The sequence below is a fragment of the Pan troglodytes genome, chromosome 9, assembly GCF_028858775.2.
Source record: "Pan troglodytes isolate AG18354 chromosome 9, NHGRI_mPanTro3-v2.0_pri, whole genome shotgun sequence".
Classification (NCBI taxonomy): Eukaryota; Metazoa; Chordata; class Mammalia; order Primates; family Hominidae; genus Pan; species Pan troglodytes.
Window position 1 is genome coordinate 52,381,145 of NC_072407.2, and position 13,541 is coordinate 52,394,685.

Below are 13,541 nucleotides of genomic sequence, written 5' to 3' on the forward strand. Positions count from 1 at the left end.
AAAAGAGATTTAATTGACTCATAGTTCTGCAGGCTGTACAGGAAGCATGGCTGGGGGTCCTCAGGAAGCTTACAATCATGGTGGAAAGTGAAGGGGGAAGCAAGCACATCTTACTGTGGTGGAACAGGAGATACAGTGAAGGGGAAAGTGCTACACATGTTTAAACAACCCAATCTCATGAGGACTTACTCTCATGAAAATAGCAAGGGGGAAATCTGCCCCTGTAATCCATTCACCCCCGACCACTTCCCTCCCACAGCATTGAAAATTACAATTCAACATGAGATTTGTGTGGGGACACAGAGCCAAACTGTGTAATTCTGTCCCAGTCCCTCCCACATTTAACATCCTTATCACATTTCGAAACACAATCATGCCTTCCAACAGTCCCCCCAAATCCTAACTAATTCTAGCATTAACTCAAAAGTCCAAGTCCAAAGTCTAACCTGAGACAAGGCAAGTCCCTTACTCCTGTGTGCCTATAAAACCAAAAACAAGTTAGTTACCTCCAAGATACAATGGGGGTATAAGCATTAGGCAAGCAAATGTCCCCATTCCAAAAGGGAGAAATTGGCCAAGGCAAAGGGGCTATAAGCTCCATGCAAGTCTGAAACCCAGTAGGGTAGTCATTAAATCCTAAAGCTCCAAAGTAATCTCCTTTGACTACATGTCTCACATCCAGGTCACACTGATGCAAAAGAAGTTGGGCTCTCAAGGCCTTGGGCAGCTCCATCCCTGTGGCTCTGCAGGGTACAGTCCCTGTGGCTGCTTTCATGGGCTAACGTTGAGTGCCTGCAGCTTTTCCAGGTGCCGGGGCAAGCTGTGGGTAGATCTATCATTCTGTGATCTGGAGGATGATGGCCCTTTTCTCACAGTTCCAGTAGGCAGTGCTTCAGTGAGGACTCTGTGTGGGGGCTTCCACTCCACATTTCTCCTTTGCACTGCCATAGTAGAGGTTCCCGAATGAGAACTGAAGCAAACGTCTGCCTGGACATCAAGACATTTCCATACATCCTTTGAAATCTAGACAGAGGCTCCCAAACCTCAACTTTTGCCTTCTGCACACCTGCAGGCCAAATACCATGTGGAAGCTTGGGCCTTGCACCCTCTGAGTCAATGCCCTGATCTGTACTTTGGCCCCTTTTAGCCATGACTAGAGCTGGAGTGGCTGGGAGGCAGGGTGCCATGTTCTGAGGCTGCACACAGCAGGAAGGCCTTGGGCCTGGCCCATGAAACAATTTTTTCCTCTTAGGCCTCCAGGCCTGTGATGGGAGGGGCTGCCACAAAGGTCTCTGAAATGCCATGGAGTAATTTTCTCCATTATCTTGACTATTAACATTTGGCTCTTCTTTACTTATGCAAATTTGTGCAGCCTTGAATTCCTCCCCAGAAAATGGTTTTTTTCTTTTCTACTGCATAGTTGGGCTGCAAATTTCCCAAGCTTTTATGCTCTGCTTCCCTTTTTAATATAAGTTTTATTTTCAGGTCATTTATTTGTTTATGCAAATGAGCATAGGCTTTTTAGAAGCAGCCAGGCTACATGTTAAATGCTTTGGTGCTTAGAATTTTTCTGCCAGGTACCCTAAATCGTCTCAAGTTCAAAGTTCCACAGATCTCTAGAATGGGGGCACAATGCTGCCAATTTCTTTGCTAAAGCATAGCAAGAGTGACCTTTACTTTAGTTCCCAATAAGTTCCTTTATCTCCATCTGATACCTCATTAGCTTGGCCATCTCTGTCTATATCACTATCAGCATTTTGGTCAAAGCATTCACAAACCTCTAGGAAGTTCCAAATTTTTCCACATCTTCCTGTCTTCTTCTGAGCCCTCTATCTGTTCCAATCTTTGCCTATTACCTAGTTCCAAAGTTGCTTCCAACATTTTCAGGTACCTTTATAGCAATGCCCCACTTCTGTGGTACCAATTTTCTATATTAGTCCATTCTCACATTGCTATAAAGAACTACTTGAGACTGGGTAATTTATGAAGAAAAGAGGTTTAATTGACTCACAGTTCTGTAGGCTGTACCAGAAGCATGGCTGGAAGGCCTCAGGGAACTTACAATAATGGCAGAAGGTGAAGGGGAAGCAAGCAAGGGAGCGAGAGAGAGAGCAAAGGGGGTTGTTCTAGGCACATTTAAACAACCATATCTCATGAGAACTCAGTCACTATCACAAAATACAGCAAGGGGGAAATCCGTCCCCGTGATCCGATCACCTCCCACTAGGTCCCTTCCACAATGCTGGGAATTACAATTTGGCATGAGATTTGTGTGGGGACACATAGCCAAACCATATTAACAAGTTATTGAAATTGGAAGAATATGTAGGAAACAAATAGAAAAACATGCCATGCTCATAGATTGGAAGAATCAATGTGAAAATGACCATATTACTCAAAGCAATCTATAGATTCAGTGCAATTCCTATCAAAATACCAACCTCATTTTTCGCACAATTAGAAAAACAAAACTAAAATTCATATGGAACCAAGAAAGAGCTCAAATAGCTAAAGCAATCCTAGGCAAAAAGAACAAAGCTGAAGGCACCATATTACCTGACTTTAAATTATCCTACAAGGATATAATAACCAAAATAGCATGGTATTGGTATAAAAGTATATATATAGACAAATAGAAGAGAATGGAGAACCTAGAAATAATGACAAATATCTACAACCAACTGATCTTTGACAAAGCAGACAAAAAAACCCAAAAACAGACAAAAAAACATGCACTGGGGAAAGGACAACCTATTCAATAAATGGTGCTGGGAAAATGGGATAGCCACATTCAGAAGAAGGAAACCAGATATCTATCTCTCATCATATACAAAAATTAACTCAAGATGGATTAAAAAATTAAATGTAAGAATGGAAACCGTAAAAATTCTAGAAGAACCTAGGAAAACCTTTTTTGAACATTGACCTAGGCAAAGAATTTATGTCTAAGACCCCAAAAGCAAATGCAACAAAAATAAAAATAAATAGGACTTAATTAAACTGAAATGATTCTGCATAGCAAAAGAAATAATCAACAGAGCAAACAGACAACCTACAGAATCAAAAAAAAATTTATAAACTCAACATTTGACGAAGGACTAATATCCAGAATCTACAAGGAACTCAAACAAATTAGCAAGGAAAAACCAAATAATCCCACTAAAATGTGAGCAAATGATATGAATAGACATTTCTCAAAAGAGGATATACAAATGGGCAACAAACATAAAAAATACTCAACATCACTAATCATCATGGAAATGCAAATTAAAACCACAACAATAGACGTTAGTGTGGATGAGGTGAAAAGGGAATGCTTAAAGATTGTTGGTGGAAATGTAAATTAGTGCAACCTCTATGGAAAACTTATGAAGATTTCTCAAAGAACTAAAAGTAGGTCTACCATTTAATCTACCAATCCCACTACTGGGCATCTAATCAAAGGAAAATAAGTCATTATATTAAAAAGAAACTTGTATGTGTATGTTTATCACAGCACAATTCACAACTGCAAACACATGGAATCAACCTAAGTGAACAACAACCAATAAAGAAAATGTGGCATGTATATATCATGGAATACTACTCAGCCATAAAAAAGAACTAAATAATATCTCTTGCAGGAACTTAGATGGAACTGGAGGCTGTTATCCTAAGTGAAGTAACTCAGGAAGAAAAAACCAAATACTGCATGTTTTCACTTATAAGTAGGAACTAAGCTATGGATACACAAAGGCATGCAGACTGGTACACTAGACACTGGAGACTCAGAAGCGGGAAGGGTGAGAGATAGATGAGGGATAAAAAAGTCAGCTATTGGGTACACTGTACACTATTCAGTGATAGGTATCCTAAAAGCCCAGACTTCACCATTATACATGGATAAATTTATTTATGTAAACAAAACCACTTATACTCATAAAGCTATTGAAATTAAGAAAAGAGATGTTCAAAAATGTAAAATAATGCCACTCTTCTAATTTTTTATGAGGAAATATATTTATGGAAAATATATCTATCAAAGAAATAATATCAGAAAAACTTCCAAACTGAAGGACACGTGTTTCCAGATTAAAATGACCTTCTGAATGCTTAACACAGTAAATAAAAAACAGGAAGAGGAAGAGATAAAATAAAAAAAGAAGACATACAAGGCCATGTTATGAAACTTCATCACACTGTAGATCCCATGAGCAGCACGAGGTCAGAGATAACCAACACCATGCACAGTTGTGTCTTTCCATGATGTCTGACTTTTATTGGTGCCATCTCAATCATAAAAGCCTCAAGCTACATGGATTTCCCAAGGAGGCAATTCTCCTTAGTACTTCCCATTCACTTGGTAGTCAGAGCTGCAGGCACAGAGCCTGACAAGCCATTCCAAAAGTCAGTCAATATTGCAAATCCTACATAATAGTACACTTAATCAATATATGAATGTTATAGATTAAACGTTCTATAGCAAACAAAGTAATATTTAACATCAAGAAAAAGGGGATAGGAAAAGAGGTTAACAAACCAAGCAATGTAGACAAAAAGAATTTCCTTGTCTGGGCCAGGTGGTCCATTGGTCTTGCAAGAATGCGTCTTTGATGTAGGCAGAGCCTTTGGTGGCAGATTCCAGGTGCTTATCACAAATGACAACAAGACAGTGTCTGTTAAGACAGCTGATTCGAGCTGCTGAAGTCCTGTTCTTTTTATGGCCACAGAGTCCTCTGGTGAGGACTGATAGTGGAGGCATGTGCTTGGTTATGTCCTTATCTGATTGGATGAAGTATGTATGTATGTATGTATGTATGTATGTATGTAGGTAGGTAGGTATATATTTATTTATTTTTGAGACAGAGTCTCACTATATTGCCCAGGCTGGAGGGCAGTGGTGAGATCTCAGCTCATTGCAGCCTCCGATTCCCAGGTTCAAGTGAGTCTTGTGCCTCAGCCTGCTGAGTAGCTGGAATTACAGGCACCAGCCACCAAGTGTGGCTAATTTTTATATTTTTAGTAGAGGTAGGGGTTTGCCATGTTGACCAGGCTGGTCTCGAACTTCTGACCTCAGGTTATCTGCCTGCCTCGGCCTCCCAAAATGCTGGGATTACAGGCATGAGTCACCACACCTGGCCTGGATGCAGTTTTTATTGATCAGGCAAAACATCTGGTCTCAGCTGACAAAGTGCCTTATGAAATGTAAAGTAGATCTTTTTCTAAGATGGAGTTACTGATGTCAAGGGTGCACTATACAATAAATAAGTAGATCCTGAAAGATTTCAGAGGAGAATATGAGATCATATATAAAGGAACAGAAATCAAAATGACATTACCCTTGCCAACAATACTGGAAGCTATAAGACAATGCAGCAATGCTTTCATTCTTAGAAAAAATAGTTATCAATCTAAAATAATATCCCCAGCCAAACAATCAATTTTGAGTGCTGAAGAAAGGCATTTTTAGGCATCATATGAGAGAGTGTTATAATAATGATCCCAAAGAACCATACATCTCTGTACCCACACCACTTTGCAATGGGACTTTGCTGTTTATCCCAGTGGAGGGGGGGGGTCTATTTCTTCACCCTTTTGACCTGGGTTGGCCTTATGAGTTATTTTGACCAATAAGACAAGAAAGAAGGGACATTGTGTGAGTTCCACAGCTGAGGCTCTAAGAAGTCTCGAAACTTCTCCTCTCACCTTCTTGGAACCCTGAGACCACCATGGTCTGAGAAGCCAGTGGAGGATGAGACATGTCTAAAACTCATACATCAAAATGCAGCAATATAAAGGGAAGTTCTTAAAGCAGCTGAATACTAATCTCTATTTGACTGTCTTTTCCTTTAGAATTGTTTATATATTTAGGGTATGAGATTTTTGTTATATTTTGCAAATATTTTCATTATAGCTCCTCTTTTAACTTTGTGGCATTTTTTAAATAATACACAAGTTTTTTTTTATTTTTTGGAGGTCTTTTTATGCTTTTGAGGTTTTGTTTCTTGATTAAGAAGGACTTCTCTCTATGCAATGGTTTAATCTTATTTTTTTTAAAAAAGCAAAACAAAGGAAAAAAAAAGCTAACAGTATAAGCAACTGGTTGGTGCAATATGATGGTAGCTATCAAAGAGAGAGCTAGGAGTCTAAAGTAGTTGTCTGTAAGGAGTGGTCTGGAGAGGAGAGCCAGGCAGGGACTTGCTGCTTTTCTGTTATACCTCTTTTTTCCTAGCATTCCAACCTGAAAACTGAACTAATAAAGAGTGTCCTGAATCCGACCACTTACTATCCTCACCTCCACTGGTCTGCTCGAGTCTGTCATTTCTTCCCTAAATGACCACAAAAGCTGGCCCACTGGTGTCCTGCATCTGTTTTCCACCTTTGCCCATTTCAGTTATCTATTGCTGTGAAATAAACCACTTACAAACAAAAACAAACAAACAAACAAACAAGAATGTGTAGAAAGAAGGACCTGTCTATGATAGCCAGAAATTTTGCTCAGGAAGTTTTGAAGACCTAGTTCATATTGGAGTTCACAATTTTTTGGCATCCCCTTAGTGTATAATTGTATAATTTTCTTCAGTATTGCCTTACAACTTAGGTAAAGGGAAAAAGAAGATGGTTTATAAATTTATGGCTTAAATTTGTCAGTTACCGTAGTGAGCTGCACCAAAGCTGAAAAAGGCTCTATTTAGACTTGATTGTGTAAGGATTGGTATTTACCCATTCTATGCTATTTGAGAATCAAGATAATTGCAAATGTTATGTTAACTGTTATAAGTCCTTTAAAAGATAAAGTTAGTTGTGTCATTAGTCAGCATAAGCTGCATTTTGCTGTGGTAACATATGAATTCTGAACTCTCAGTGGTTTAACACATACAATTTTATTTCCTGTTCAAGCCAAATCTGCTGAGCTGTGGGTTGGGTGATCCTCTAGGGAACTGTTCTCTATGTAGTTACTCAGCAATCCAGACTGTTGCTTCTGTATAGCTGTTTCATATCAGTTTGTGTCTCCCAGGTTTGCTGCAGCAGGGAAAAATAAAGCTGGGGAGTAGCTTGCTGGCTCCTAAATGGTTATGCCTCAATGTGACATATATCACTTCTGCAAATGTGGCTCTCCTTAAAAAGGAGTGGGCTGGAAAACATAGTGGTAGCACATAGATATTTCATGACCAGAAAATGGGTTAGCCACAATTAAGAAAAACTCACCTCCTTGGAATAAATTGTTTACTAAACTGTTGAATATTAATTTGTATGTAATATATACTTAACATAAGAGTTAAGCATAGTTGTTTAGTCCTGTGGGTTAATTCAGTTCTTATGAAGGTAGAAGTGAAGTTGCTGAGATTTATAGGACTTCTGGCCTGGCTCTGGTCTAGATCTTTTAAAAAATCTGGATTATTTTTCTTAGGATTGCACTGTATCCACATCTCAAATTACTTCCCATCTCAATGGTCTGCAGCTGGGCTGCAATTCTTTATTCAAATTTGAATGTGCAGAATTTCTGCCTTAATTACTCACATGTCACTAATTCTCTTTTTTTCATTTTTTGAGATGGAGTCTCGCTGTGTTGCCCAGCCTGGAGTGCAGTGGCACAATCTTGGTTCACCACATCCTCTGCTCCCCGGGTTCAAGTGATTTTCGTGCCTCAGCCTCCAGAGTAGCTGGGATTACAGGCATGGCCACCACGCCCAGCTAATTTTTCTATTTTTAGTAGAGATGGGATATTACCATGTTTGCCAGGCTGGCCTCAAACTCCTGGCCTCTAGTGATCTGCCTGCCTCTGCCTCCCAAAGTGTTGGCATTACAGGCATGAGCCACCGCACCCAGCCACCAGTTCTCTTTTGGGTCAGCTACTTTGTTTCTATTAGCTAAGGCACAAATCCATCCAATAAAAGCCATTTTTGAGGTGAAGTGGTGTATAGGATATTTTCGACAGAAAAAAAGTGCTTCACAGAATATCTTCTACCTGAGAAATAATGTCCAAGATTGTTCTATGATTGTACCTGGATGAATTTTCTACACCTCTTTGGCTGTAGACAGAGAAAATAATTTATTCTTGAGAGAGCCAGATTATACTGTAAATGATCACCCCTGGAGTTGTGAACACAACAGCATTAATTTTGGATGAGTGCTGCTTTAACGACTCTCATTCCTCAAAACCCAATCGTTTCTCACCTATCTCTCTCTCTCACAATAATAGTTCTACTTCGATTTTATTAGTTGGGATTAAAACTATGCATTTTCAACAAAAGATTTAGCCATTAGGTCTTTTTGTTTATTTTAATTATTTGGCCTGTTAGTTATATACTCTATACCGAAGCTTTGTAGATAATTATTCTACTAAACACATAAACTCGTGGGTTTTCCATACACTGTAACATTTTTATGTTGACTAGCAATGTCCCCCTGATTAATAATTTGTAAATGTGAAGAAGTTTCAAATTGGCAGAAACATTAGTCATCATTTAATCAGATATTGATCTCTTATGAAAAGGCATCATTAAAGATTCCAGAAAATAAGGGGAATAAAATATACTTAAACTCACTATTCTGACCTCAAGACCTTTACCCTTTTCATTAGTCATACCTGTTGTTAAAATATGAGTAGGTTCTGTGTTTATCTTCTCTAATCACACAAATTGTTACCCCAGATTATTTGGCTCCAGAGCTGCTTCATGGCATTTTTCACCTCTGTGTTTCTGAGGGTGTAGATTAAAGGGTTTAACATGGGTGTTACCACAGTATAAAACACAGACACAGCTTTATCAGTAGGGAAGGTGATCATGGGTCGAAGGTACACCAATATACAGGGAACAAAGAATAGGACGACTACAGTGATATGGGAGGCGCAGGTAGAGAGAGCCTTCCGCTGTCCTTCTGTGCTGTGAGTCTTTAGTGAGCAGAGGATTAGGACGTAAGAGGTAATAAGAATAGAAAAAATGAGCATACACATCAGCCCACTGTTGGCGGCAACAAAGAGTCCAAAGACGTGAGTGTCAGTGCAGGAGAGTTTTAGCAGAGGGAAAAGGTCACAGATGAAATGGTCAATGACATTGGGGCCACAGAAGGGCAGCCAGACTATTAAAAGCATTTGAATCAGAGCGTGAAGAAATCCCCCGACCTATGCCATGGCCACCAGGAGGCCACATACCTGCCTGTTCATTGTGATCAGGTAGTACAGGGGCTTGCAGATGGCCACATAGCAGTCATAGGCCATCACCACGAGCAGAATGATCTCAACTCCCCCAAAGAAATGTTCTGCAAAGAGCTGGGTCATGCACCCACTGAAGGAAATAGTTTTCTTTTCAGTGAGTAAGTCAAATATCATTTTGGGGGCCATGGTAGAAGAGGAGCAGCCATCCATGAAGGAAAAGAAAGACAGAAAAAAATACACGGGGGAGTCCAGGGCTGGGCTGGTGGTGATTGTCACCACAATGATTAGGTTGCCTACCATGGTGAGAAAGTAGACGAGTGTAAACACAGCAAACAAGAGTTTCTGTGCCTCTGCGTTCTGTGTCAGGCCAAGCAAGATGAATTCCGTTATGTTGTTCACTTGCTTGAAATCCAGTTTGGTATTTGGATAATTGATTTTTCTGTGAATAGCACAAGGATTGCAATTTGACACATACATTTTGAACAATAAAATAATTTTGGTCAGGATTATTTTCTGTAACACTGATGGAATCCCTAAATCTATAAGCCCAAGACTAAGTTGAGCTATGTTATTCATGACATAATGAACACAGATTCCTCTTCTCTCTCATACAGAGACACACACAGACACAGACAAACACATACACACATTCATTTATGTACACAAGCATGATTTTATGATGTTGACATGTCAGGCATTTTTCCTATGATTGTACATGGATGGATATTCTCTCAATCACCCTTACAGCATTTTTTTCCCCATAGAAAAACAGCAGTAAAAAGAGGAGGAGCAGAGGCTTGAATTCCTGTCAATTTCCTAGTTTCTTTTTTTTTTTTTTTTTAGCCACTCATGTTCATGAGGCTACGGTGCAGAGTTTGTTATTCTGGTTATTTTTAACTTGTTTCAGGGTAACTATAAAACATCAGGTGAGTTCAATTTGAAATTAAGGATGATGCCACCACATTTAAGAATCAACTGAACTGAGTGAATGTTTGAGGCTGCAGTAAGATACTCCATGGCAGTTAGATTTGAGAATTTATGCCACATCCAAACAGAATTGTCTAAGAATACAATCAAACACTTCTGGAAGCATATCCTGGAAGAGGATAAAACAGCATGATGCAAGGCAACATTCCCCAGATGTATCTGAAACTTTAGAATTCACTTGGAGAACTGTCATGTTTAGAATTCAGGGCATTTTGCAAATAAAAACCCAATTTAAGGATGACTATGAAAAATTATATGGATCTGTTTAGAAAACATAATTTTAAGGTGAGGGAAAAAAAGCACCATAATTTATTGGACAGAGTGTGTTTTTTAGAATCAGATGCCTAATTTTTACATTTTATTTTCACTGACTATTAGCCACATGATATTGTGTACAGATCTTAGTCTCATTGTGCCTAAACTTTTTCATATATAAAATGGGAAAAATAACAAATGGAATGGAGGAATTAAAGAATATCATGATTAAATATATCAAGCTTTGTATCCTAAAGGTAAACCTATAGCTTACCATGTACTCCACATCCTGATAAAGAACACAAGTAAACAAAATTTTGCATATAATTATTTTTATCTTTAAGTTATTTATCATTGTAATATTAAGAGAGAAAATAAATGAACTCAGTACTCAACTCAAGGTAAATAACAAGCAATTATATTCAGAAAAAAAGGTGTAACACAGAAAGACATCAGGCAATAAAAAATTAGACTTGATAACTAAATTAAAAAGCTTTTTGATATTTTAAAAATACAAAGAAAACTGAAGAATAGAAATGAGCTCAATAAGAAACAAATATGGTAATACCACCAAAGGATATTATTTGTGAATAATATTTAGAAAGGTATTATGTGTAGCTCATAAAAGATTTTAAAATAACTAGATAGGTGTTTTTCAAAATGAAATAAGTCTCTTCTTAATGGAATCATCCAAAAAAAAAAAAGAACCAAAGAAAAAGAGAAAAAAGAATAGCATGTATTAAAGACTTCAGGTAAAACATAGATCTTTTCAAAACCAAAAAAAAAATCAATATATATTTCATCTGTAGCTAAGAGAGGATATTTTAAAATAAAAATATAATGGTATAAGATACAAAACAAAACTGATGAGCTCAGCTACATAAAGATATGGAACACCTTGGAAAAATAATTGCAACAAGTATGACAACTGTTATTATAAAAGCAGTTAACAAATTAAAATGTTTACTCACACTATTAAGGTGTGAATTAAGGTGTAAATAAGGGTAAAACTAAGAAAAGATAATTCTCAGAAAAAACATTAGACATCTAAAAAGTCCTCTTTCATAAGTTACCAAAGAAATGCAATTTTAAAACAGTAAAATACTGATGAATTGGCAAAGATTTATGATAGTTGTGTTATTCAGTGGTGGTGAATGTGTGTTGACATAAAACATTCTAGAAAGAAGTTTGACCCCTTATTATAATAAGGGTTTTGTAACTAGTTATGACCCTTGGTGCAGTATTCCTTATGTTTAGAAATCTACTCTAGATAAAAAATATAGACAAAATTATGTATACAAGTTGTATTTCACAATATTTTTATACTAATAAAAAGGTAAAAAACTCCAAATATACATAAAGAGGAACAGTTAAATGAATTATAGTTATTATATGTCAAGTGAACATTAAAGTTATTTGCAAAATAATTAATAATAATTATTTATACAAAAAATACACTGAGAATTAATGGGGTGGAAAGAGTCTTTCAATATAATATTGAGTGGGAAATACAAAATATAAAATAGTTTATATATTATGACCCAAATTGTTTAAAATGCCATATATCCACTAAAAATATATCTGAAAAAAGTACATCAAGGATAATAATGCTTATATGAATTATGGGATTAAGGGAAATTTTAATGTTTTTTAAAAAAGTTTCTGATCTCAGTTTTCTACAGAGAGAATATATTACTTTTGTAGTCAGTAAAATAATTTAATAAAAGTTTTATTATCAAGTCAGGGTCTATAATATCCCTGGTGAATGTTTTTCTTAGTGGACTATTTTGGTCATTATTCATAAAAATCTGTAACAGTAGAAACACATGTTTAAATATAACTCACCTGTAAATTGAAGACCCTAGTATTATCTTGAGAAAAAATGACTAATAAGGTAAAGAAGTAATGGGGTCATTCAATAGCAAGACATCTTATTTGTAGAGAGCAGTTTGCATGGAGTTAGCATTCACTGGCTCATCACTAACTGCTGCTTTGCAGATTTCATCCATTTTTAACTTAAGTATTATATATGTTTTCCTCAATTGGTGACTTAAAATGACTGGTAAGAGAAACTTCCTAAATACAGCTGAGTTCACGGGCTGGATTTATTTTGCTCTGTTGGATCACATCATCCTGTGAGTGTGAGACACAAGCATCTGAGCTCAGAAATGAATGTGAATTTCTCTTGTCAGCTTCCAAAGTCTGACTTCGGTTTCCATTAGTCTTCAACAGATATTGATGGGAAAAATACCTAGCCATTGAAGGACGTCTTTCTCCAAGTCGCCTTAGAATGCATTTGCCAGGCTTTCTTGGTGACCAGATGAAGGATATTATAAAAATCACTTGATCTGAGGTCTAACCCAATTTATAGCCCTGAATATCGAAAACTAAGTTAAAACAGAAAAATTTGGGATTGCAAGCACAATGAAATCAGCAACAAATCAATGTTGGTCTTGAAGTAGCAGGTCTCTATTTTAAATCACTTATTTTAACACCCCCCTTTTTTTTTTGGTAAGCACGCGCTCAGGCTGGAGACAGCTCCTTTGGTCCTGGGAAGTCTGGATCCAAATTTGGAAATTCAGAACGAAACAGCGTCTGTGATTTGTGGCTGGTTATGCTTATGTGGTCTTCCTGGGTCAGAAATCCTGAGTCTGTCCTTATCAAGATTTTCAGATGTGGATTCAGGAAAATATTTAATGGATATTATTCAAGTGCGAGGAGTTAGGAATGCTCTGACATCTCCCAGAAGATTAGAATTAGCATCAGCCAAGGTGGTAGCCAAACCAATTTATCCTGTTCTTTCTCTTGTGACCATGACATCTGTGACCAAAAGGTTGGGGGAAAGCCAGCTAGGCTAGGTTAACAGCCTTTCTTATGACTGTGGTTAGAAAGTGATCTTAAATCCTGAGACCCAAGACCCAGAATGTTCTAGTCATTGGGGGTATGGATCCATGGGCCAATCAGAGCCTATAAAACAACTCTAATAACACCTGCCCCATAGAGTTATAGGGAGAATTGAGCAAGATAACATGTGAAGACATCTATGTCAGTGAAAAGCTGCTATATTATTAATACTCTGAAGATAGACACATGTAGGCTAGAGAAACTGCTGTTTAGTATTATAAATCTGAATCATGCTTAAGAGTAAATTACTGACTTTTTT

At 37.4% G+C, this 13,541-nt stretch overlaps 1 protein-coding gene across 1 annotated transcript; it reads right to left on the bottom strand.

Moving 5' to 3' along the window:
- Nucleotides 1–8,608: 8,608 nt before the first annotated feature.
- Nucleotides 8,609–9,613, bottom strand: LOC466516 (olfactory receptor 4C5-like). Its single transcript, XM_009460378.1, is given in 1 exon segment — nt 8,609–9,613. A coding segment is annotated over 1 exon segment (1,005 nt).
- Nucleotides 9,614–13,541: the final 3,928 nt, after the last annotated feature.